The 26,577-nt window shown below is 53.1% G+C and overlaps 1 protein-coding gene across 1 annotated transcript in view; it reads left to right on the top strand.

Annotated features, from left to right (window-relative positions):
* Positions 1-26,087, top strand: part of Ccdc33 (coiled-coil domain containing 33) — an 80,430-nt gene extending 54,343 nt beyond the window's left edge. The window contains exons 12-19 of the mRNA XM_038323773.1: positions 21,308-21,470; positions 21,732-21,823; positions 22,012-22,143; positions 22,229-22,322; positions 23,259-23,425; positions 24,565-24,651; positions 25,019-25,132; positions 25,962-26,087. Coding sequence (XP_038179701.1) covers positions 21,308-21,470; positions 21,732-21,823; positions 22,012-22,143; positions 22,229-22,322; positions 23,259-23,425; positions 24,565-24,651; positions 25,019-25,132; positions 25,962-26,087 — 975 coding nt within the window. The remainder of the gene's footprint in view (positions 1-21,307; positions 21,471-21,731; positions 21,824-22,011; positions 22,144-22,228; positions 22,323-23,258; positions 23,426-24,564; positions 24,652-25,018; positions 25,133-25,961) is intronic.
* Positions 26,088-26,577: the final 490 nt, after the last annotated feature.

Genomic DNA, 26,577 nt, shown 5'->3' with positions numbered 1-26,577 from the left:
GAAAAGGGAGGTTGGTGATGTGGCAAAGATCCCTGGGAACTGAAGCCTTTGTTCCTCTTTTGCATGGGCAAAGGGCAACCAATCTCCCTATTTAGTCTGGGCAAATCTAGCCTGGCCATCTCCACGCCACGGGAACTTCCCTTCTCCAAGCCTGCCTCATTCTGAGCCCCTCATATCTTCTGCCTTCTTCAATATCCCATGGCCACAGGGCACAACGTTGCCTGGCCTAGCTCCATGCTAGGCTCTGCACTCACTCTCATTGCTCCTTGAAGTAACCTTGAACTCAACCCTCCTCTCTGGGCCCCAGTTCCTGCCTCTGTCAGCAGGAGACATTGGAGAAGATGTGCCCTAGTTCCTCGAGACTGGGCACTGTAGTTGGAGCCTCCATCCTTCCCCAGACCCCACCCAGGTGAGAGGATGCTCAAAGCTGACTTTGGCTCCTTCAGCACCACCTGGTGGCAGGTGATGCACCCTAAGCAGGAGACCTCTGTGGCCACCGGTAGTTGTCACCAGGGGGAGGGAGACCCAGTGTTCTTCTAGACTCTTTTCACAGAGATAAGAAGTAGAAAAACCTCCATTGAGAGAGAGCCTCAGCCCAGGTTACCGTGGGCTGGGTAGGTACCACAGAGGTATCACAGAGGTCAAGAGGAAGATCCTCAGGCCCTGAGACGACATCTTCCATTGTTACTACCACCACCCCTGCCTGGGGACCCAGCTCCTGTAGAACCATAGAGGCAAAAAACAGAGGAGAGGTACAGAAACCGAGGCAACCAAGAGCGTGAGCCACCCGGGCTTACCTCAGCGTCAGAATAGACGCCTGACTGGGTGCTCTTCAGATCACAGTGGCCAAGCTACCAGCCATCTTCTCCACGTAGCTGCTGCTCCCTCCCCTTATACCTCAGTGTCTGCTGTCCCCAATTTCTCTGCCTCTATCTGGCCATTCTGCTCCTTGCCAACCCATACAGCACCCAGCTCTCTGCTCCTGACCTCTAGATGCCTGTCCACCATGCACTTACAAAGGCCCCTCCAGTCCTCGCTCCTCCAGGCTGGAGGTCGTCTCAGGGCCCTGCTCCTCCAGGCTGGAGGTCATCTCAGGGCCCTGTGCTTCTGCTCCTCCTAACCAGGGAGCCTTGTGTGCTGCGCCAAGAGGAAGGGGTTCTAAAAATAAATGCAGAGAACATGCAAAAGTCCCCAGCTGTCTGAGCCCTCAGCAGCTCCTTCTCTTTCCTGTGCCTCCCTTTGCTTCCTCCCCAGTTCACACTGCAGGCGCGCACACACACACACACACACACACACACACACACACACACACTGGAGAGATGGAGGGAAAGGGGAAAAAAGAAAGAGGGAGGAGGACGGAGTGGCAGGCACAGAGAGTGGGAGGTTGGGGAGAAGTGGGAGAGGCAGAGAGGAGGGGAAAGGGAGGAAAGAGAGACTGGTAAGGGAGGAGCGAAACTGTCATCCCGCACAAGGGTCTGTTGTCTCTCCTGCAGACTCAGCTCCGCCTGACACCCACAGCTCTAACAGGTTGTCTCAAATCTACCTCCAGAGCTGTGTGAGGTTAGAGAAAGACTTCCACCTCTCTGATCCCTCCTCCTCATTGTTAAAGGGAAAGAATGTTGTCTCCTTGCTCCCTCTTGAGGCTGAGGGGAAGACTAACAGCAGCGTGGACAGGAGGGCAACGGAAACAGCCCCATTGTCCAGGCTATAGAAGCATTTAGGATGAAAAGCACCGACATGAATCTCCAGGCCTTTGCTATAACCCTATCTCCAGAAAGCCTGTCCCCAGACCCCTGCTTACAGTTCCTCATCTCCCCCGCCCCCATTGCATCTCAGGCGGGCCATTCCCATTCTCCATCCATCACCTGAGACTAAAGAGATTAATAAACGAGACTCATAACTCAGCTACTGGGATGCACCAGATATTTACGGCTGCGTTTCAATTTGCAGAGAGATTAAGTGTTTGTCGATTTATTGTCTCTTGGTGGGTGTATGCTGGGAGCAAGGAGGCTGAGCAAGGCCCCCTGCTGGCCAGCTCCCCTCCCCCGCTCCCACTCCCTCCCAACCTCCATTCCTAGAGCTGAGAGGAAACCGGTGGTGTCCAGCTTTCAAAGCTACTGCCCACTGGAGGGCCTTGACCCAACTAACCAGAGAGACAGGAGGCCTTGACTTAAGGTGAAAGCCACACCCGCACCACTAAACTGACATCAAGATACCCAAGGACCCAGCATCCCCTGCCCTACAGCAACTGTATCAAGCAGTGGGTGAAGTCACACACTTCCAGAAGGCCAAATACCAAATAGCTTCATGGTTCACTCCTAAGCCCAGGGATGGCTGTTCAGGATATACACAGAACTGCCATGTATACCCTCGCTTGGACCTAAGGACACTGGGGGTGGCCTGGAGACATCTCTGCAGTGATTGATCAGGGAGAGCCTGCAGGGGCCCAGAAAAGTGAGTCAGCCTGGAAAAGCTGGGAGAAAGGAGGACCCTCAGGGGCCAAGAGGCAAAGATGGCTTGAGCCCAGTGCAGGAGGAGGGGGTCTCAAGGACCACGATGGGGCTTGATGCATCCTGGGACTGAAAACCTCAAGAGCGCCTCTCCTTCATGCACCCTGGTTGCTTTCTCACCTCTCCAAGGTCTAGCGTGTGCATTCATTCATTCAGCCAGCTTTTCTAGCATCTTCTTTGTGCCAAGTCTTGTGACCTCACTGCAAGGAACCCACCACCAATTTGGGCAGTTCTAGCAGGTTGCTGTCAAGAGCTGTGTGACTTTGAAACGTCACTCCACCTCTCTGACGTCATTCCTACTTACCTTCTGACAGATATCTGTGAGAGGACTGGGGAGCTGGCTGCAGGGCGCCGGGAACGCTGAGGAGCTGTCCCTTACTCAGGAGGCTTGCTGATGGTGCGGATGTTCAGGGAGTCTTTTAGGTTGAGGGGAGCAAAGGGAGATAGCACAGCTCACCAGGCCTCTCTGAAGCCCGTCCTCAAGTAGTCACATAAAGGTGAGACCATTCTAGGATGTTGGTGCTCAGAGGCCCCAGGTGAGCAGAGTGAACACAGGAAATGGGAGGAGGAGATGACAGGGACCAGGACACAGTCTTCTCCCAGGACTGAATCTGGCCTTAACCCCACCAGCTTTGTCAGGCAGGGATCACTTCATATGCCTCAGGGTGGGGGCAGATGTCACTGGGACAACAGAGAGTGAGAGCAGAAGCCAGGTGTGAATGGTGATCAGTCTGGCTTCAGTGGTGGCAGAGAGATGGTCAGTTTGTTCCTGAGAGAGGAACCTGCCGCCCTCCTGAGCAGAAATGTGTGTGTGTGTGTGTGTGTGTGTGTGTGTGTGTGTGTGTGTGTGTACCTGCATACACATGGGCACCACATTCACATCTTTCCTGAGCCTGGCCAAGATCTCACTAAAAGGCCCCATAGGGCCCTCCAAGTGCATCCCATCCCTTCTAGACCTCTGTTTATCTATCCGTGAAATGGGGAGAACACAGACTTCTCTAGGAAGGAGAGAGGAAGTCTTCCAGGTTAGGGCAGAGAACTGAAGGGCTGTTGGGGTGTGCCTTGGCCAACTCAGGACCTGGCCCGAGTATCTGAAAGATCTGTCTGAGAGATGCTGAAGAGAGACCACGCACAGCAAGAGCCTCCAGAGGCAGGAGAGATTACCCTCAGAGGGAACTCTGGGTGACATAGGGAGATTTGTGCCCAACAGTCACCTGCTGGCCTTCCCCTCTCTGGATCAGGCTGGGCTCCGATGTATGGCTAGGGCCCTGGGTTTGATAATCCCCTCCATCATGCTTAATGAAGCTGGAACAAGCAGATCAGACTCTAGCTTTGCTCTCAGCACGGCCTGAAACTCCAATCCATGGTGCATCCTGCCCCTGATTAACTGGTGGTGGACACGCAAGGGTGCGGTGTCCACAGTAAGCAAGGTAGAGAAGATGAGGTCATTAGTTCCTAAGGCTGAGTCAGCATTTCTTAAAGAGGGACATGCGCCAGACCCAGGGACAGCTCGGGGAGATTTGCTGATCTGGGCACCTGGGACCAGTCCCTTTCTGCAAGATGCCTGCCTTCATCCTACTTGTAATAATAAGTGTACGATCCCAAGCATGTGTGTTAATTCAGACTGAATTTCAGCCCCCAGACTTCTAGTCATAACTCATTTCACTTTTATTTCGACTCGTTGTACAAGTAGGTACCCACCCCCATCTTGTCACCTAGTAGGCCCACCAACGGGCTTGACAAACTCAGGTCTGGGGCTCTCACCTCAGAGCCTGATCCTATAGCAGACAGATCCAACCAGGCCTAGTGACTCAGACACAGAAATCTGGATCCTGACACACACATCCCTCCTCCAGTCCATCTGGGATAGAGAGCTGCCTCAGTTTCCTAGAAAACAGACAGACAGCTGCGTGCTCCTCTTACCTCTCAGGTCGGATCATGTGAAGGCAGAGAGGCCCCCACACCAGTTGCAAAGCCCTCAAACGATTCTCGGATTCCCCAGCACAGACCCTAGCTGCTAGCATGGTGGTGGGGCAGACACAGCCCCCAGACTGGCATCTCCCTCACCTCCCCCCTCTTCTCACCCCATTTTGCTTCAGCCTACAACCTCTTTTGTGTGTATAAGGATGCACTGCCACCTTACGGAGCATCAGATCAGAAGCAGGAGGGAATTCTCGGGGCTAAAGGGACATAGGTTCTAGGTAGACACATCCGGTGGTCCTCCTAACCCCTCACTGGATATCAAGGGCTGTGTCATGAGGACGGCCGGATCAGGACTGAAAAGGAGGGCTGCCTTGGAGCACAGAGGGCCCCGTGCAGAAGCCCTGTTGTCCATCCAGGGTTAAGGACCCAACTGTCTACTGTCCCTCTTTCCAGCCCTGTGACTTTATTAGGGTATACTCCTGTGTACTCAGATTAAATGCTGTTCAGTACAATCCAATTTTCTCTTAATACAGACAAGAAAATTGTACATGGGCGCGTGCGCGCGCGCACACACACACACACACACACACACACACACACACAGTGCTAAATATCCAATCAAGCCTACAGATAGATAATAGAGAACAGCCAGTTCACTCCCAATTTAATCAGATAAAATGCCCATTTATCAGCTCCTGCCAATGCAGACATCCCGTAGTCAGCAGGCTGCGGGAGTGTGAGCGTGGGCTATACAGGCTGCATCTTTACATCCTCGGAGGGGGGGGGGCGCTGCCCACAGGGGACTAATTATCCTTCCGCCCTTAGCCAGCTCTTACTCAAACAGACAAAAGGGGGCTCCAGCCTCGTGGTGCGAAGCCAGCCGCAGAATGATTTTTGCTCTCAGATATGCAAATCAATTACAGCATAGTGGGCTTCGGGGACTGCACCGAATAGTAGCTCAGAGACCTCAAGTGGTTGTTTTAGGGGGACTGGAGGCATCTCAACTTCCGCATCAGGCTTGGTGGAGACCCCCTCTTGATCTCTACTGGTGGTGGACTGTGAGGCTGAAGATGAAAACGTCCCCTTTGTCTCTCCTCTTGTGAGTGGGGGGACACTCTGGAAACCTGGGAACTGAGTCCAGATGAGCCCTCTTCTCATCGGGCCTCCTCCTGTTTGAGACACAGCCTGTTCAAAGCAGAGACGTCCTAATCTGCCTGCCACCTCCCTTCGTTCTGCTGCCCTCAGCTCTGCCCAGTGGAAGTCCCTACGGCTCTGAAGTCTGGGCCTAAGACCTCACCAGAACCCAGAATATGCTACTCATATCTAACAGCTCCCTGCATCCCACAAACACTGCCAGAAGATTGCTGACCCGGGGTGTCTGCTGTCTGCTTGGCCTCCAGCCGGATCTCAGAGCAATCTCTGTCTTTTTAACTGTTCGATACAGAGAATACTTTACAGGTTGACTCTGTGAGCCTTGGGTGCCTGGAAAGGGCTTTATGAACTATGAAAAGTCCCTGGTACTGGGTGCGGGGGACAGTTGAGGAAGGGATCTGGAAGAGCAGGCTTCGTCCCTCACTCTCCAGGACCCTTAGTTGTCTGCTGCTTCCTTGGGAAATCTATTCATCCCTACTCTCTCCACTCTTTGATCGTCTGACTTAGGGGAACCTGCCGCTGGAAAGGAAGAAGGTGGCACAGAGGCAGGACAAGCTTGACACCTAGAAGGCTTGACACTCTAGAACTGATCTGGAGCTGAGATGGTCAGATACCCCAAGGAGGGTACGCCTAGGCAAAGCAAGCTACCCCATGTGTGTCAATTTGATAAAAATCGAGACATAGCTGGAAAGAGGAACACTTCATTGAGAAACTACCACCATGAGATTGAGCTGTAGGCAAGATTAGGAGATTGCTTTGATTAATGATTGATGTGGGAGGACCCATTCCAGAGAGAGCAGTGATCACTGGGCAGGACGTCTGAATTGTATAAGAAAGAAGGTTGAGCAAGCCATAAGCAGCACTCCTTCATGGCTTCTGCCTCTGTTTCTGCCTTGATCTCCTGCACTGTTCTCCCTGGATGATAGAAGCTGAAATAAACCCTTTTCTCCCCAAGTTGCTCTTGGTCATGATGCTTTATCACGGCAGTGGATACCTAACTAAGACGCATAAGGAAGCCCTTCCCCTCATGTCAGCTACATACACAAGGGCCCTGGGTTCCACTGCCTGGAAAGAAGACAGAACCTGATGCCTTAGTTACTTTGCTCATTGCTGTGATCAAATGCCCAACAAAAGCAACTTTACAAAGGAAGGTTTTATCCTGGGTCGTAGTTTGAGGGTACGTTTATGGCAGCAGGAGGCGGAAGCAGTGAGTCACATGACACCCCAAGTGAGGAAGCAGAGAGGTGCATGCTGCTGCTCAGCCCCCTTATCCTTTTTGCTTACCTAGGACCCCAGCTCACGGGATGGTGATGTCAGCAGGGCGATTCTCTCTGTCTCAGTTAACCCAGTCTAGAAATTGCCTCACAGTCAAGCCAGAGGTGTGTCTCCTGGGTGACTACGTCCTGTCACAGTCAAGCCAGAGGTGTGTCTCCTGGGTGACTACAACCTGTCAAGTTGACACTCAAATTAACCTTCACACCTCAGCAGGGGTAACACTGGAAAGGGTGCTGCAGGAAGACTCTCAGGGACAAGGAGCAGGAGACATGCGGGGAGGAGTGGTCAGAAGAGTCAGGGTGACAGGCCAGGTGAGGAGGAACGCCAAAAGGACCCTTGTCCTGGGCTGGAACCTCAACAGGCCAAGGTGGACACAAGATTCCTAGAAGCATTGCCAAGGACGCCAAAAACTAAAACACTATGTGAGGCTGTGGGTTGCGTGGGTGAAATGGAGGCTTTCAGTGGAATGGGGCTGAGACACCTGGGGCCTGGGTGGGAGGCAGGAAAGGGAAGCTACAGGAAGACAAATGGGTGGTAGATGCATAGCCCTCAAAAGACAGTCCAGACAGAGGACGGGACAGCCTGGGAGGTGAGTGGGACATGTCCCATCCCCAGGCAGGACATTTTGGGCAGTACCTCAAGGACCACCTCTCTGAGAAACCCGATGGAGCAAGCGTATCCAACCTTCTAGCACTGTGACAGATACCATCATCTGCAAAATTCCTACTCAGGTAGAATCAGTTTATACACGCATATCACACATGTGATCTATGTATGCTCTATACATATATTATATACATATATATGAGTTTTGAGTAAGTTTATGATTTGGTATTGGGCCACATGCATGGCTATTCTGGAAAGCATAGTCCTGGGGCCACAGGGCAGACACGCCTGGTCTGAATCTACTCTTCCTGGCTTCCAGGCAGAAGGTGCCTCCTTTCAATGGACCCTCCCAAGACAGGCTAGCAGATGCTCAGAAGAGCCCTGTCTCACTTTCGTCCACTATACTGCCAGGTGACCATGACAGCTGATCCCCCCACACCCCGTCACCTCAACTCAACCACCAATCCACACATATACCACCAGGCTCAAAGGGCTTCTTCCCCCAGGCAGAGAGCACGCAGATACCAGGATCCCTCCCTTCCACAGCCCCTGACCCAGGCTTTTCTTCTGGCCAGATGCCTCTCTGGAGGCAATGAATAGGAAACAACAACCACACAGTTCAAGTGTGGCTAGGGGGATAAAAAAAGAAAATAGCCTCCAATTAAAGCCTGGAGGCGTGCTCTCCTGAAGAGAAGTGCGAAGGAGCAAATGGGTGGCTCTCCATCCCCACAGGAGCACAGCTGCCTTTCTCCAGGTCAGCTGACTAATGTAGGGAGCTCCCGGGCAGCTTCAGGGCTCTCCGAGTGTGGTGGGAAAGATCAGGACTCTAATTGCAGTTGCTGACGCTGATGAAGGGTCAGATGGTTCCGTGAATATAATTAACCTCTTGCCAATTCACACCTAGAAGGCAGGAGTAAATGAGTGAGGCTCAAACTGTCGCCTGTGAAGCTGCAGTAGTCACTCATGTTAGCCAGGAAGGACAAGGTCTGTGCTTTATCTATTCAGATTTGGACGGCCTTGCATGGTACTGAAATGTTATGTGCAACAGAAGAGCCCCAGGGCCTGCTGCGGCCAGATAGCCTTACATTCATACTATGTGTGCTAGGCACAGACCTTGCCCCTTAATCTCCTTACAACCCTCTCTTCATTGGTACAGGAGCAAACTGTAGCACCGAGAGGTGAGAGACTCGCTGGAGTCAACAGTAACTGGACAGACTGGATCAGGAGTTTAAGAGTTCTCGGGCTCCAAAATCTCTGCCTTTAGCCTAGGAGGCTGAATCCTGCCTGCTCCGCTGGATACATAGCCCCAAACTGTTCCAGGCAGCTCAGCTGGGCACCTTTCATGGAAAGGCTCAGCAAGGCTGTCATGGGTCAGCCAGTGTGTTGTCAGCCACCCCTGTCCACGCTGGCCCCCATGAGCCGAGAGGTGTGAAAGGTAATGAGGCCCCGTAATTAAGGCTTCTGGAGACATGGCTAGGAGATTTATAGACAGGCTTTGTCAATAGCTGTGCTCTGGGCTGTGGATCCACCGAGACATCGATAAGTGCTCGTTAAGGCTTCTCCCTGCTCCCTGCCCTGTCCCCCAGCAGCCCCTCCCCTCCTGTCAGCCGCCTGTTCGCAGTGCCTGTGTGCACAGGCTTTGCTCAATTAATTTGCACTTGTTGGCACCATCTGTGCTTTTCATGCGGCCTTATTGAGAGCTGCTGGGCCTGCCTCCCCCTCAGATGGGCTGCAAAGTGGAGACAAGCCACCCTCCTCCTGCAACCACGACTCTCAAGGAAGGTCAGTCTAGGATCACCAAAGACAAAGGCATGGTTTCCTGCCCCCACTTCCTCCCTCCCCACCCAGCTTCTCAACCTGGTGAGTCAAACTCAGCCTGAGGTCCTTGTAACCCTGTCCCCACACCTGACCGCAGCAGGCTGGACCCTAGCCCTGCAGAGGAAGCCCCCTTCTCACGCCCAGTGACCCCAGAGCACAGCTGTCCCGGGAGCCAAGAGACAGGATTTCCAGCCTGCTTCCTGCTCTGCCTGCCTCCCAAGCCCCCCACAGCATGGATTTGACAGGTCCCTGCTCTGAGAACAGGGACACTTGAGTCACAGGACTAGGAAGGGTCAAAGAAGCCACATCCAACTCTGCTGAGCAAGGGTCACCCAGGGGCCTAGAGTTGGACAGCTCTGGGTGGATGGGACAGCACAGGCCATGAGCTGGTGACTCCAGCATGTTGCCCAGAGAACTGAGACGAGGTAGCATCACTGAACTGTTCTTTCTGAACAGACTGTGCTTCTGCCCTCAGCATGGATTTTTTTCTTTCTTCAAGACAGGATCCCACTTGGTATTTCAGGCTAGCCTGGAACTCTGTAATGTATAGTCCGGATAGCCTCCATCTTTCCCTCTGCTTGTCTACCTCTCCCAAATGCTAGGATTACAGGTGTGTATTGCTACGTCCTTCCTACACCACAGCCTTCTGACCTTGGAGTTCTTAGAGTTCTGGACTGTCTGTGAGAAGCACCATCAGCGTCTCTAGTCTCTCTGCCTTTGCTTCTTCAACCTCACCTAGCACCTGCCCTTCTTCCTGGGATCCTGGCAAGCCACTCACTAGGTCCACAAAAACAAAAACAAAAGCAGCCCACCCAAAGATGTCATCTAACCGCCTGGCATTTTACTGTGCTATATGGGGAAAGGAATGAGCTCCGGGCACTCATCAATGTTCATTTTACTAACAAAACACCCCAAATCAGACTAGTGGCTGGCCTGGGCCCTAAGAAGCTGACGCAAGCCAAGGGTGTGGCTGCCTTCTCTCTCACAACAGCTGCACTTGTTCTGTATCCAGAGTTGGGTCCCTGAGGGTGCAGTCAGCCCCCCCCCCCCCGTCTCCTGTTAGAGCAGGCTGGAAGACAGTCACGTCTGGGGTCTGGCTGCACCCTGTGGACGCCTCCACGTGGTACATTATTGATGGTGCTTCTAATTGTGTGTTTCCCAAAGTCTACAGGCTTTTGATGAAAAATTCATGGCACGCCTGAGGATGGCAGGGCATTCGATCGATTGGCAGTACAGCAAACAAGGGGGTCCAGGGCCCCTCGGGGACAGCAGCTGAAGGCTGGCTGGAGACGGGGCAGCCATCAGTGGCACAGTGCCCGCCCTCCTCCTGAGCTTTTGGCCCTGGATCTGTGGGAGGGAGAGGTGCATAGCAGGAGGTAGCAGCCACGAGGAGAAGCCAAGGGGAAGGTTGGGGTGGTTTTGAACCTGTATTTAGTGCCTGTTGGGTGCTTTACTGTCAGGGAGGCACGTGACTACACACCAAGTCACATATTCACTTCCCCTTTGGAAAGTATTGGGCCCTCTAGAGTCACCATGAGTCACACAGAAGAGAAGCACTATTTCCGGAGCCACATCTATGTGCCATGGAGTGTACTCAGAGCTCCATGCCTGCATGTAGTTTCCTGACAGCCCCATTTGAGGGATGCCGTGTTCCATCTCAGAAGAGACCTGAGGCCCAGAGGAGTTGAATGACCTGTCCGAGCGAATTAGTGGCAGGGCCCACAGTCTTCCCGCCTCACCAGGCCGGCTTGACTACAGAGTGGGGTGGATTGTCCAACATCCCTGCCTATCCCCATTGCACTAAGAAAAATAAGCAAAAAAAAGTAGCCAGCAAACCAGAAGAAGTGAGTCTTCCCCATCCCAGTATATGCCAGCAATACTGACAGAGGCCAGAGGCCCCTGAGAATAGAGATATTGAGGTAGAGGTGTCTTGGAGACTATTCTGTGCCACTCCTGAGGTTCTAGAGAACCCTACAGTCATCTATTCATTCATTAAACTAGTACTATATCTTTATAAAGTCTCCATTCTCCATTCCTACCAAGACATCCTGTTGGTTCCTGATGGGGGTCCTAGAATAAAAATCTTTAAACCACACACATCTGGAATAGACAGACTAACAAGTACCACCACCACCACCACCACCACCACCACCACCACCACCTTATCCCATGCCCTGGGAGAGGGGGCTGTGTGGTCAGGCTCTTGCCCCAGGGAAAGATCTGTAACCAGGCTCAGACGGCTGCAGTGGATAGCCCTGTATCTGTGACCGTGCGTTTCTAGGTGATGGGCTGGGGTGTTTGGGTTTGTTTTCCTTTGCTTCCCAGAGAGTTCCTTTCAAAAACATCCACCCATGTCTGCGCTGAACTAAAGGGAAAGGAATTTGTGCAAACCATCGGGAAAGCAGAGCTGGAGGACGCTGGGGCCATGGGTGGGGTGTGGGGGGGGTGAGCCCTGCTTAGGCTACTGGGGGCTGGCACAGGGAGATTCAGGGAGACAAAGGGTGAGGCATGAGAAGGGGACAAAGTGGAGACAGAACGGGGACAGTCAGACTGGAAAACAGCTGGAGGCCAGGGTGTGGGAAGATCTCTAAGTAATGGCATCAGAAGCCTAAGGTCCCCAAGGACCCCCATGGCTCTCCCCAGACCTGTTATTTCCTTATGATTCCCTGAACAAGGAGTGAGCCTAGCCTGATTCTATCACCCCGTCCAAGTGTCCCCCACCCAAGAACAAAAGAAAGAGGCCCCACGGTTTGCCTCCCGCTAGCTTCAGGGCTGGGCCCAGTCACCAAGCAGACACTTGTTGTAGCAACAGTCCCTGAGGACCTATCCTGGGGAACAGAACTGCTATCAACACGGATGGGGGAGCCAGGGGACCCCGCCCCTCTGGCCCCCAAGGTTGCCCTGGGCCTAGTTGAAAGCCGCTCTGTAAGTCTGCCCCATCCCCTCTAGTTCATGGAGATGGGTCCACTTCTCCAGGGTGCAGGTGTGTAGGGGTGTGTTGCCAGGCAACCAGCAGAGGCATTCCCAGAGCCTGTGTGAGTAGGAGGTAAGGTGGGGGAGGGCCAGGCCACCACTTCTAGATAGTCCTAGTCTCAGAAACCTACAAATGGGATCCCCAGTCCCAACCCAGGCCACTAGAGCCCACATTCAGAACCCAGAGAGGGAGGAAAACGGGGCTTTGATAGAGAAATCCCTTCTAGTGGCCATTGTCTCCAGTTAGTTTGAACCCTAGCTAGGGTATCTTGGAGGTCTAGCCCCAGACCTCAGTCTGTGCTGCCAGACTCAGGAGTGAGCTTTGGGGAAAGGTGAAGACGTGAAAAGAGGCATCTAAAGGATGCTGACTAGCCGAAGGCAGGGTTCGGCTGATGACCATTCCCACTCTAACCAGTTACCAAAGCCTGTGATAAAAGCCCCAGAGCTCCAGGCCAGAAGGCAGCACTCTGTAGTGTGCAGATGAAGGACCACAGAGGCACAGGGGTTTCTAGCAGTCAGGGGGACAGCAACAGGGAAAGACAGAGAGGAAGCCAGGTTCTGGCCCCACTCTGTGAACACAGTCAGAGGCAGCCTCTCTCTGAAAGCAGAGGAAAAGGGGGTGACCAACAGGGAAGGACTCCTTGTGGCATGATCAGAGTCACCCTGGGGAGAGCTCTGTCCCATCTGCAGCCTCCAGCAGCACCCTGAGCCCTAGACTTCCCTGGCCTGGGGACAAGGGCCAGGTCAGATTCAAGTTGCTATCAGCAGAGGCAGGACTCTGAGCCACTGACACTGGCTTTCAGGTGGCCAGGGTCTTCCTGGAGAAGAGGACCCAGAGTGGAGCCTTGAATGATGGATAAGGTTGGGGAGGCCTGGGGACAAGAGGATAGGGAGCGGGAAGTTAGATGGCATATTTCAGAAAGCCCCACATACTTCAGTGCCCATTCCAACCCCAGCCCCATGGTCCTGACCTGGTCCAATTAGGAGCCCAACTCCTGGGGGGGGGGGGGGGCTAATTAGACAGGGGCTGGGGTCAGACGCAGGCCAAGGCCCTGTAGCTCCTCAGAGCTTCAGAGGCAAGCACAAAAGCTTTCTCTGCTGCTTGGGAAGAAAAATAACAGGACAGGGAAGATGTGCGTCTTTTGTTTCTTTGCCGTAACCTTGGGTTGAATAAAGAAGCCACTGTGTCCCCATCCCCGGGAAGGCACATTTACAGAGCAGCGGAGGCTGTTTGCAATAGCACTTTGCATGGGCTTGTTTGGTACAGGGGTCCAGCTGTCAGTCAGGGGAAATTATTTGGGGCACAGGATTTCAGATGAGCAGAATGGAGTTCCTCTATTCTAGAACCTGCTGTGGTTTCCATCTGCTCCCATCTTCTCTCTGTGCTTTAACGGAGTTCCTGGGGCTGCTACCCAGGACACAGCCCACCCTGGCTAGTGGGGGGTGGGGCTGGGCAAGCCAGGCCTGCTCCAGCTTTTGGGCCAGGGCCACCTTAGTGCTATGACGTCACAGCCTTTGCAGCTGTGCTGGCCTCCGGTCAGTCTCACAGCCCCAATCCCATATCATCCACTCCACTTCCACTTCTGCCACAGAGGCCAGGCTCTGACCCCGCTGTTGCCCAGGAGCTTCCCGGAGGAAGGGGCCAGAGTAGAACCTTAAAGGCTGGGCAAGAACAGGAGGTTGGATGTGACTTCCAGGAAATCTGCCACCTCCAAGCCCCAAGCCCACGCTAGCCCTGGCGCCTTCATGGTCCTGGCCAGAGACCCCTCTCTTGCCTCTTGCTTCTTAGTTGTACTTTCAGAGTCACGCTGCTACTGGCAGCTCTCTCAGGAAATGGGCAAGGCCAGCATCAGTTGTGCAAGCTGAAGGGGCCCACCCTTACAGAGCTGAGGTCAGGCTTGGGAAGGTGGGGACACTCCAGGTGAGGCTATTCCTCCACCAGGTTTTTGTCACCTCCAGCCAAAGTCCCTCTGCAAAGCTGGTCCCTGCCCCAGCCCTCCCCTGTGCTGCCCTCTGAGTCCTGGATTACATTCTGCCAACCTCCTACTGTTCTGGGCTTCAGTGTCCCCACCCAGGCAATGGGACGTTCAAGGTCCCTTGCCTGCCCCCTGGTGGTGGTAAGGTTAGGCAGTGCCAGTTGGTTCTATGGTAATTGTCCTGCCCATAGTGTGTAAGAAAGGAGTTTTTGTTTTGTTTTTCTGAATGGACCAAGGACAGAGGCACCAGGACTCCAGTGGTATTAGATGTTCCTGTGGGTACAGGAGCTGCCTAGCCACACTGAACTTGGGACATTGCTAGCTTCTTTCAGTAAATCTCAGGCCATCTGTCTCCATACGGGTTCCTTGGAGTGGACTCCCAGTTCGTGTTCTCAGGAAATGGGCAAGGCCAGCATCAGTTGTGCAAGCTGAAGGGGCCATTTTATTAAAAAACAAAACAAAAAAGCTGGGGTTCATTCCTTTTTAAAGTACTGAAAATACAAAGTTAGCAAGAAAGGTCTCTGGTATCCTTAGGGACCCACAGGAGCACTATGCATCAAAAATGACAGGGGGTGACAGAGCAATGGCGTCCTGAGAGAGGCAGGAAGGCAGGGAAGTCTCTCAGGCCTCTGGTAGCTGTGGGGTGAGTGGTCCCTGGTAGCCAGCCGTGCCACGCTGGTTATCCATGCTGGTTATCCACGCTGGTTATCCGCGCTGGTTATCCACACTGGTTATCCGCATTGGTTATCCACACTGACTATCCACACTGGTTATGGGTCAGGAGTGGCTGCTGGTCAGAACAGGCAAAGCCTCAATGGGCCCTCAGCGAGAATGACTTAGAGGCTGTTATCATGGCTCCTTCTTCCCCTGGTTAGCTGGGCTTCTTTCTGAGAAAACAATGGGCTTTGAAAGAGGGGAGGGGAGGAGAGAGAGAAGAGGAGCAAAGCATGTTAGCTGTCTTGTTGCTCCACCAGGGAGGAAGGCTGAGAGGACCCAGCTATAGAGAATGGAGAACAGGAGGGAGAGCCTGGATCTAGGAGGAGGAGCCTGGGGGAGGAGGAGCCTGGAGGAGAAGGAGCCTGGAGAAGGAGGAGCCTGGAGGAGGAGGAGCCTGGGGGAGGAGGAGCCTGGAGGAGGAGCAGCCTGGGGAGGAGGAGCCTGGAGGAGGAGGAGCCTGGGGGAGGAGGAGCCTGGGGGAGGAAGAGCTAGCTGTGAGGAACAGATGCGGAGAGGAACAGATTAAGTGACAGGGAGTCCAGAGCCGCAGCGATTAGCTGGAGAGGAGCTGGGGCAGGATAGCACTCAGGTCCTCTCCAGCCAGGCCTTGCTCCTTGAGTTCCACAGAACACTCCCTTCATAAACGTCCAGTTGCACCTGTGCCCCTTAAGAATGAAGCAAAAGCCGGGCGGTGGTGGCGCACGCCTTTAATCCCAGCACTCGGGAGGCAGAGGCAGGCGGATCTCTGTGAGTTCGAGGCCAGCCTGGTCTACAAGAGCTAGGTCCAGGACAGGCTCTAAAAAAGCTGCAGAGAAACCCTGTCTTGAAAAACCAAAAAAAAAATAAAATAAAATAAAATAAAAATAAATAAAAAAAAATAAAAAAAGCTGCAGAGAAACCCTGTCTCGAAAAACAAAACAAAAAAAAACAACAACAAAAAAAAAAAAACAAAAAATAAAGGAAAAAAAAAAGAATGAAGCAAAAGACAGCCAGGCCATCCTCTTCTGGCCCAGCTTCTTCCTCAGCAAGGAGAGCAGAATGGATTCCCCTTCAGACTGGTTACAACCAGGGGAAACTAGGCAAGAACCTGGCATCCAAAGCCCTACATTTAGGCTTAGATTGAGTTCAGGGTTAAGGGTTAAGGGAGAGTTTCTATCCATGAAGTCACCTGGGACCTTTAGGTTTCCACCTGTGTCGAGTGTTCATAGAATAGTTAATTAGGTAGAAGAATTGTCTCTCTCTGCAAAGATTTGGGTATGTGTGGGAGAAGGGTCAGGCTTCCTCACCCACACCCCTTCCTTTCCTTCGTGTGCACGAGCATCAGCGTCAGGTGTCTTCAGCTGTGGGAGAAGTTGAGCTAGCTTCACTATAGGTCTTGTTCCAAGCCCTACCCCCATGCCTCAGGCCCATAATCTTTCCTAGAGCCAATAAAGGACCCAGCTGAGGTTCAAGAATTGCTGTGTGACTTCAGGCAAGTCACTGACCTCTCTGGTTTCCAAGGATGATTCTCAGCAGAGGGCACCCATCCTAACCAGGGCATGTCTCGGGAGGACAGCTGGATCATCTGGAGAAGGGGCATGCGTGCTGGTGGGGCTAGGTGGTGAAATACTCTAATACTCTGCCACCCAAGCCGTGGGGCTTCTCGGAAGCCTTGCTCTCTTTTTGGGACAGACTGAAAGCAGAGCATTGGCGGGAGGCGGCTGCCCCCTGGTGGCAGCAAAGGTAAACCACATGCCAGCATTTTGAGCCCACCAGCAAGAGCCCTGGGGGTTGGGGCCAGAGCTTAAGCAGGCCTGGTGAGCCCAGATCCCTGCTCAGCCTCATACTACTGTCCACAGCCCAAGCGTTCTTCAGTGAGTCCTATGGTCTTGGCTTGGCCGCCGGCTTTTCCCGCTTGTCTTCCTCTCTGGCGATTACCCCCTACTTTCTTCCCCCGCCATCTTGAGGACCCTTTGTATCCTTTCTCTCCGTTCCGTTCCTCAATTCTGAACATCCGCTCCCTTTCCCAGGTGCACATCTCAGAGGCCTGCCTTCCCATGTCTCCCTTCCTCCGCTTTTATCTTGCCTCTTACCTAGCACTACTCTGGACCCCTATACCCTTCTGTCCCTAGTAGTTGGCAGCTGCGAGCCCTTATTACACCCCTGCATGGTAGGCCCTTCCGTTTCCTGCAGCAGAGGCCAGGAGCGTCCATTTCTCCAGCTTGCTCTGCAGCTGTCCCCTTCCCCCATCTCTCCCCACAACTTCTCCTGGGCTTGGAAGCTCCTCCCTCTGGGTACCACTCTCATCCTAAGAGAGGTTTGGGTCATCACTGCCTCCAGGAAGCTCTCCAGGTTTGCTTACTAAGCTGGGAATAGGCCTTCTGGAGGCCCCTTCTTCCACAGACAAGGAAGCATCTGCTACCCCCTCGGTGTAGAGGTGGACCACTGTGGGAAGGGACAGTCTAGCCTAACTCTGCTCCAGGCTCTATGTGACCCAGAACTGTGTACAGTGGCACTCAGCAAGGCTTGACCACCAAGGGGGTTGTTGTGATGCTTCAGGCGCAGGCTTTGTGACAGTCTCTGGAGCACACTACTTCCAGCCTCAGTTTCCCCACCTTTATAGTGATGATACAAGGTCCCTCTGACTACATAATTGGTGGCAGCCAGATATGTGCTGGGTCCCCATTGGGTGATGTGCTTCAGACTTTAGCGTAAGCTCTGGCCATAGTCTAAGTATATCTCTTGGGCTCAGAGAGTCCCCACCCTCCTCCTCAGTGGAAATGAACCTTCGTCCAGTAAACTGGGTCTCATCATATAAGAAGAATTTCTGGGCCCAGTGACCAAGGCCATTCTGGAGTGTTTTGAAACACCTTAAAGTGGTTCCCTTGAGTTACCGTCTCCAGGCACCCTAGTGCCAGTGCCAGGGCCAGGGCTAACCTTCCTATTAGCTCTCATATCACAGTTGTTCTTGGGGGCTGATTTTGTATCCACAGATAAGGGCACTGAAGCCTAAGGTTGGGCACCCCACTTTCTGAGCCCACAGGGTGCTATGGATGTGGTAAAGACCACAAATACTCCTGGTCAGCGGGGAAACTAAAACCTGGCACTCTGACATTCCTCACTCTGGCAGGCTCTGAGGGTCGGGTGGAAGGGGGCCAGTCGGTGAGGAGGGTGCAAAGGGTCCTCAGGGTCAGGCACAGTGGCATTGGAGTCAGGGCCCCTGAGGCCACGCCTGTCCCTCCCCCAGGAGGTAACTAGAGAGCCAGATCATAAAGAGAATCTGGAACAGGGTGTCCTGTGTGTTTTCAAGACCGGAATGTGATGTAGAATATGGCCCTGAGGATAACCCGGCTGCAGGCTGTGGCCGGAGGTCAGGGCTGCTAACTTGAACCTTGTGGTCTGCCAGCCCAGCTGTGCTGCCAAGGTCCCCACTTGGCCATGCAAATCGGGGCAGCTGAGATCCCCACAGAAACAGAGCCCTGGTTGGAGTAGAGAGGCTGAGCCAGGAGGCCATACTGTCTTCCTATGGAGGCCTCACTCCCAGGGATCAGGCAGGGCTAGGCTAAGAGTCTGGGAGGAAGATGAGGCTTCAAGGGATGGAGTCCCCAGGACCCACTGACCCTCCTCTAGAAGGGCCTGATGGCTGAGGCAGGGGCCACCTCGCCAGAAGCCAACCTCTCCCTCTGTCCTTTCCTTTGTTGCTATAATCTCTGTTTCCTTCATCGATGGGGGAGGGTAAAAATAAAAGAACAATACTTACTTCCCCCACATCCCAGAACTGCAGAGTTGGGGAACAGTGAGATCTTAAAAACGATAATCCCCTGAATGAGAAGTGGGCTGCCCAGATCCTGTAAGATGGGCCGAGGGGCTGCAACCTTTCCCCCAGAACTCCTTATGTGTACATGTTCCCATCCCATCCCAGTTAAGTTTGTGTTAATTCCCCACACGATCCCTTCATTTCACAATAGAGTATAGCCTTCTCTCTGAACCAGGACAACTAATTCTAGGACACTCTATGCAACGAGACACGAGAGAAGCCGTAGTATAAGACTACAAACTGCTGAATGGAGCATCCTTGAACATAGACCTAGGAATGTGTATGTGTTGAGGCGATAACCTTAGAAACCAGTAACCGCCCTGGGGCTGCTGTAATCAGAGCAGCATGAGAAGAGGTTGAAGTAGTTAGTTAGGACAGGAGATGATCCCCTCTTTTGAAATATCAGAGACTTCCTCCAGTCAAGCCCTGGGCCCTAGACCCAGTCAGTCTTGGGATGTGCCATAAACCACTCAGCAGAGGGGGAGCCAGCAGGCCTATGGTAGGAAGAAGAAAAGGGGAAGGATTTGTGGAGTGGAACAGCCACTGAAGCAGAAGAGACAGACTGAGTATAGTGCCCCACACACACACACCTGCAAAGCCCATCCTTGCTACTCCTGGGCCGCCAGGAGGTCCCAAACTCCACACATGTCCCTGACTCCAAAGTAAGTATGTGCATGAGTGTGCATATGTGTGTGTGTGTGCACGCACGCACACACGCGCGTGCGCGCACGTGGTCCCAGGTCCAGGGTCCCAGTAAGCACCCTGACTGAGGACGCCAGATGGGCCCAGATCTGGGGAAGCCACAACAGATGCAAGGAAGATAGAGCCAGCAGTGGCACCATCAGAGAGACTATAGCCAAGAAGGCTAGACAGCAGTGGCAGACGACAAGCGGTGTCTGATGAGATCCTGCTGACTGGGGACCCCTCCCCTAGAAGCTGTGCCTCACCATGAAGCAGGTGGGAGACCGTAGCTTGGATATAGCTGGATCCCCCACCCCTACCCCAGGCAGCAGGTGGGAGAGTATAACTGGGAATGTAGCTGGATCATACACACACACACACACACACACACACACACACACACACACACCAGGCAGCAGGAGACCAGGGAGTCAGGCTAGGTCTGTGAGGCCCACCCACAGGAGCAAGGAGCAAGGCTTCCCACAGCCTGGAAGTCCACAGACAACTCAGATAGCACACTTGCCTCCTCCCTCTTCACCCCCACGTCCTGCTCTGAGACCTCCTCTTCCAGGACCTTTCTGGCTTGTGTCTTGGCTCATTCTCTCTCTCTCCTCTCTTTAAATAATATTTATCGTAAGATACTGTGTACTTGAAGCTTGTAACAACGGTACAGAATCTAATTGACAAGCAAAATACAGATCTCGAGATATGGCTCAGTGGGTAAAGTGCTTGCCTTGCAAGTGCAGGATCTTGAGTTTGATGCCCAGCACCCATGTAAATGTCAGGCATGGTGACTGAGTGTTTATCATCGCAGCAAGAGGGAAGTAGAGACAGGAGGACCCTTAGAACTCACTGACAAACCAGTCTAGCCTAATTGGTGAGCTCCAGGCCAATGAGAAGTTGCCCTATTTCAAGGAATAGATCTCGTTCTTGAGGTTGACATCCAAGACTGAACACACACATATATCAACACATGCACGCACGCACACACACGCTCGCACACGCACACACACACACACACAGTGCACGAAAATCCATCTCAGTTGTCCTGTACATATATGAGCAGACTTTTGTTTTCTAAAAAATAAAAATAAACATCCAGACTCAAGCATCAGCACCAGTAGGCTTGAATTTCATATCCTGACTTTACTATCTATTGCTCTCATCATTGGTAGGTTGCTCGCTTCTTTGGGGCTTCAGTTTCCTCCTCTGTAAAGTGGGGGTGACAATAATACCTATCCCATAGGCTTGCTAGGGGTTGAATGCAGAAAAGCACCTAAAGCCCTTAGCAGGAGGCTTGGGGTGTAGGGGAGCCCAGTGAACACCAACTCTATGATTATTGCCCTTCCAGACATAAGTCAGCTTCCTGCCCCCATCTCCTGCATCTCCCTCATTTTGTATCAGGATCCTGACCTTGACCTTGAGATCTTACCTGAGTCTCTAGGGTCTGCTTGGTGTCTCTTCTTAGATGCTGGGCTGTTTGGGAAGCTGATGGTAGGTCAGCCCCCAAGTGGCTTCAGTGGGCAGTCTAAGAAGGAGTTGGGTTAGAAGAGGGTATGAAGGAAAGAGAAGGTGAAGCTGTATATTTACTCAGAACACGGAAACGTGGCTCCGTGCTTTGAGGCTGTTGTCTGCAGGCTTCCTCACCTGATTCCTGAACCCTAGCAACCCCTGGGGTCATATGAATCATTGTGGTCCCTGAGGAGGCACATTAGTGTGGCTGTCCTAATGCTGCCAGGAGATATGGGGACCATGCCCAACCCCTCTTCTGGGCAATTGCTAAGGCTCATTGAGTTGAGGGTGGCTCACTGTGGGTGCAGATGTAGTCCTGGGGGGTTGGGCATGGAGTAAGGGTTCAACGGAGGATTCTGGGATCGTAGGAGATGAACAACTACCGGCGGGCCATGCAGAAGATGGCAGAGGACATCCTGGCACTGAGGAAGCAAACCAACATCCTGGAGGAGGAGAACCGCACGCTGAGGAGTCACCTGACCCAGCAGAACTTAGAAGAAGAACAGAGCAGGGCTGAAGAGGAGAATCTGGGTGAGCCTTTGGATACCTACTGGGGCCCAGACGCTGGGCTGAGCTTAGTCTGGGGCTCACGCGGCTCTTTGCCAGGGTGATGGGGAGCTTTCTCCAGATGTGTGTCACACAAGTCCCCTGCCCCTCCCTGTAGACACACTTGCACAGTCTGCCCAGCTATAGCATCCTAGCGGGGAGGAACAGAAAGTACAATCCTGAGTCAAGCCAGGGCTGGGTACCCCTGCCTCCATCTGCTCTCAAGCCAGCTTCTTTCCACCCCAGCGGTGTCCATGAAGCAGAGGCTACTGCTGAGCGAACTGGACATAAAGAGGCTGCGAGACAGGGTGCAATACCTGCAGAACGAGCTGATTCGGGTGAGCCAAGGCTTGGTGGCCAGGGGAACAGTGCCACCACTGAGCAAAGTCCTGGGAGATGTTCCAGAGCAGAAAGAAAGCACATGGTGGGGAGGGAACCTGGCCGGCTACGCAGGGTGCAGCAGGATCCCACGTGCACCCCTGTGGCCGGGATAACTCCCAGGAACCCATTCGCCTCCATCCTGCAGAAGAATGATCGAGAGAAGGAGTTACTGCTTCTGTACCAGGCCCAGCAGCCTCAGGCAGCACAACTGAAGCGGTACCAGGACAAGCTGCAGAAGATGAAGGCCCTGGAGGACACCGTGCGGCACCAGGAGAAGGCAGGTGCTGGGGCTGCCCAGGAGGTGCTGCAGCCTAGAGGTTGTGGAGCTCTCTGGCCAGCCAAGCTTTGGTCTCTGTCACCAGGTGATTGAGAAGATGGAGCAGGTACTGGAAGAAAGGCTCCGTGAGAGGAAGGAGCCAGCACAGCCGAGCAGGCCGCAGGGGAAGCCCAACGTGGGTGAGCCTGCTCCCCAAGGTAGATCCCGGAGTAAATGACTTTCCAACTTGTTGTCCTGCCCTGGAGCCCCCCAGCTTCACAAGAACTTTCAGAGAGGGGGCAGTGCTCTGCTGTGTCTGTGAGCAGGAGAGAGACACCTGGGATAGTGTTAGTCTTCTCCTCTCTCAGGTACAGAGAGCTCCCATGGTGATCAGATCCCTTCTTCTGTCAGGAGATGCCTTAGGACACAATGATACTGGTGTGAGCCAAGTAGACAGAAACCAGACCTCTAGGGTTGAGGCTGCATGAACCACAGGAACAGAGAAAGACTTCCCCAGATGGAGGGCCTCCTAGGCCACAGTGTCCAAGTCCTCTGCTTCCTCCCTGCCCTCCCCCCAGGCATCTTCTCTATTCTTCCTCCACAAAACAAAAGACAGAACCACTCTTGTGGAATCAGTTTATTTTCCCCATCGGTGGAAACCACAGCTATCCACAACTGTCAATAAAAGATAGCTCTGATAAACAGGAAAGAATAAAATGACACCATATCAGGTCATTCATCTCCCTGGCCACCTGGAGAGACTCCCCAAAGTATCTCTGTATGCCTGCCTCTGGGGTTCAGTCTTCACTGATGGCTAGGCACCGGGGGTCTGAAAGTCTTTAGAAAACAATGAACATCTCAGGGCTCCTTGAGTCACCTGGAATGTGGGCTAGCGTCTATGGAGGCCAACAACCAGGTCGAAGGACCAGAGACAAATACAAGGACAAATGAGCAGGGAAGAACACAGGGAAAGCAACGGACTAAGATTCTACACGGTCCGAGAGACATGGACCTGACTCCACCGGCGAGTGGGAGCCATTGCTAGCTTGGGAGCAGAATGGAGCAAAATGCTGGGGCAAATGGGAACAGAGAGGCAAGAAAGCCCATATCACAAGCACGTGTGACTATGTTCACAGCCTTCCCCGTGTTCACCACCTCTGGCATTCACCTGGGCCCCACGGGAGAGAACGCGGCTGTCGATCTTTACTCCATACTGCTGGCCGAAAACACAAGGCTGCGGGCAGAGTTGGAAAGGAACCGCCAGCAGTCAGTCCCCATCATCCTGCAGCAGCAGGCCCTGCCGGTAAGAGCTGCCAACACAAGCCTGGCAGGAGCCTGCGGGCACTGGTCAGTATGTACCCCACAATCACCCCCAGCATGAGCCAGGTTAAAGATCCAGCCCAGAATCTGGGCTTCCCAGCACCCAGTGGCATCGGAAACTCATACTCACGCCTTGCACTCATTGCGCTCATGTTCCTAAGATGAATGCTTTGCCCTCATCTAGCGCCCTGGGAGAGAGCAAGGCCCTAGCTCACCCTTGACCCCTGAACCCTGACTCCACCTACCACCTGGCTTGCTCCCACTTGGACACCCTCCTCCCACCATGGGCCTCTCAGAACCGTCTGGGATTGGTGCAGCCTTGGAGAGCCCTTTTCCCCATCCCAGGTGGATCCCAGGGAGTTGGGAGCAGGTGGAGACTTGGCAGAGAGGCTACAAGACACAAATGGCCCAGGCCACTCCAAGTGCACAGAGACCCTGCCAACACAGGTGGGTGCTCCGGGGACTACTTCAAGTACCCCTTTGTACACAAACCCAGAGTCAATGTTTGAAGCTATGGTGGCAAGAGGGCACAGGTGAGTGTTTGTGTTCATCCAGGAAGTGCATTCTGTTTGGAATGTCCCAACGCACAGGCAGACAGGTAAAACATGAAAGATAGGCATCCTTTGTTTTGCTGAACCTTCTTCTACAAAGACTCCCAGCTCAACTGCCTCCTGGTGTTAAAGGGAGTTCATGTGTCAAGATATTAGGTGTGAGCCGGTGGTATAGCTCAGTGGGTAGAGTACTTGTCTAGCATATATGAAGCCCTGTGTTCAATCCCCAGCACTGCATAAACCTACACACGCCTGTAATCCCAGCACTCAGGAGACGGAGGCAGGAGGACAAGAAGTCAAGGTTATTCTCATTACATAGTGAGTTCAAGACCAGCCTGGAATCTATGTGATGTCAGAGTCCCTAATCTGAGTGGGGAAACAGCATAGGGAACAATGCCCACCAAGCCCTATGCAGATCCTAAGGAAGAGGCCCTGGCCCAGGACTGAGGCCCTGTGTCTACCACTGAATTTGAAACCCACACCTGGCTGGGTTCTCCTGCAGCACCTGGGGCTTCCTCAGTCATGGCCTCAGCTCCCATCTGGGGCCTCACGTGAGCATCTGATCCCACAGGATCTCCTTGGTGGTACTTCAGACAAGTTTAACCTACTGGCCAAGCTAGAACAAGCTCAGAGTCGGATCTTGTCCCTGGAAAACCAGGTAGGTGAGATGCTGGAGTTGATCAGCCTGGAGCGGCTCACAGTGCAGCCTCTGGTCAGGAGCAATGCTTAGTATACAAGTAGGGTCAAGACCCAATGTACGACTCCATATTAGGGCCCATTATGTAACCAGGTCAGCCTTAGTTCAGTGACCAGAGTGAAGGCCCAGTGTGGATGCCGCTCAGAGTATGGACTCCATGCGGACTGCTGAGATCTGTCTGTGTCTTAGGTTGCCTCTTTGACTCCTTACCTCTGCTACTGCCAGGGCTTTGCCTTTTCCCAGAGGACAAGCCCAGACTCTGTCCTAGCTTTTGGGGAGGAGCTGTGCTAACTGCTGTCTTTCCAAATTCCCCTCTCCATGTCTGCAGCTTGAGGACTCAGCTCGCCACTGGGCACGAGAGAAGCAAAACTTGGCCATACGGCTTCAGGAGCAACAACATGGTTTTGGACACCCGTCGAACTCCATCATCATAGACCAGCCTGTGAGTCACCCTGACACAGAAGTTCCCAACCCCCAATCACGAGGCCCTGAGAAAAACTTGGGGGATAGATCTTAAGGCAAGTATCAGAAGTCTAGAGCTAAGGTCCTACCATTAACAAACTGGATAATCAAGTGACCTCCATTCCCCCACTCATCTGAAGAGACAGAAATGCCTGCCAACATGTCCCCTTCCCCATTAGTTGTCCTAAACCTCAAGGAGGGGATAGCTCAGCAGTCCGCATGGAGTCCATACTCTGAGCGGCATCCACACTGGGCCTATCCCCAGTGTGAAATGAGATGAGAAATGGCCTACACAGGCATTTCTAGAGTGTTCTGGCTCTACTCTGGCATCACACATGGGCAGAATACCTTGTACCTCTTCCTACACAATTTCTAGTGCAATATATTTCTGTTTAGCTTCCTTCTTAGATGACATCAATACTGGGGATAGATTCACATTCCCTTCTTCCCAGGAACAAGTAGATCAACCACATCAGTGTCCCCACCCCCACCCCAAGCCCAGCCCTGGAGACTTCATACCCTACAGCAAAAGGTCCTAATTCTCCTACATTCAATCTATCAGTACTTTGCAGCCAAGGCTCTACCATCCCTAGACAGAACCTGAGGCCGTCCAGAGCATAGCATTACCTCTGCAACCTCATGTAGTCCTAGGGACCCAGAGGAATTAGGCATCACCCGCAGTGATAAAATGCCACAGCCTGCTGGGTTTGGATACTCAGAAGGAAGCATGACTTGCCAGGCAAGATGCCCCTAGGCAGTGTACCTTGGGAATGGGCATATACTTATCTGACCTATATTGTATGTCCCAGAATGCTGGAGTGGCCAAGGATCCCCAACAGTCCTCCAAACTGGAACCCTCACTGCCCAACTCAGACATGAAGTTCAACAGACCCTCAAACTCCAAGATTGAGACCTCTTACTCCCAGAAGACCTGAGCCTGGAGCTGACCTCCTTCCCCATGTGCTGGGGAGTCATCCCCACCCCAAAGATGTGTTTAGTAAATGCTAGAACTCAATAAACGTTTGTCTCTTTCCTGGAGCGTGACAGCCGGCAGTGGATCAGTGGCTCTTTTCACATCCAGCTTGGGTCCTGGGCTCTCTGAGGGTGCCTTGTACCTATTGCCTGACCCAAAAAGCCAACACTATGATGATCTGTGGAGGGTGCTGAGGAGACCATGGAGACCAGAAATAAGGTGCCTGAAGCCAAGCTCTGTGCAAGACAAGAGACAGGCCCTGTTTCCCATCAATCCCCAGTACCTTTTCGTTTCTGGTACCCTTTCACTCAGGCTTCGGACTTCGGAGTGTCCTGGGACCAGAAAGACTGAAGCACCACTCGGATATCCCGTCATGCCTGGCAGAGTTGATGATATGGTGTACAAATATAGTCAGAAGCAGGAAGTCATGAAGACTGGGGTCCCAGCTAGCT

Source organism: Arvicola amphibius, chromosome 3, assembly GCF_903992535.2.
Source record: "Arvicola amphibius chromosome 3, mArvAmp1.2, whole genome shotgun sequence".
Classification (NCBI taxonomy): Eukaryota; Metazoa; Chordata; class Mammalia; order Rodentia; family Cricetidae; genus Arvicola; species Arvicola amphibius.
Note: the sequence above shows the minus strand (reverse complement) of the source record. Positions and strands in the feature narration are given on the sequence as shown.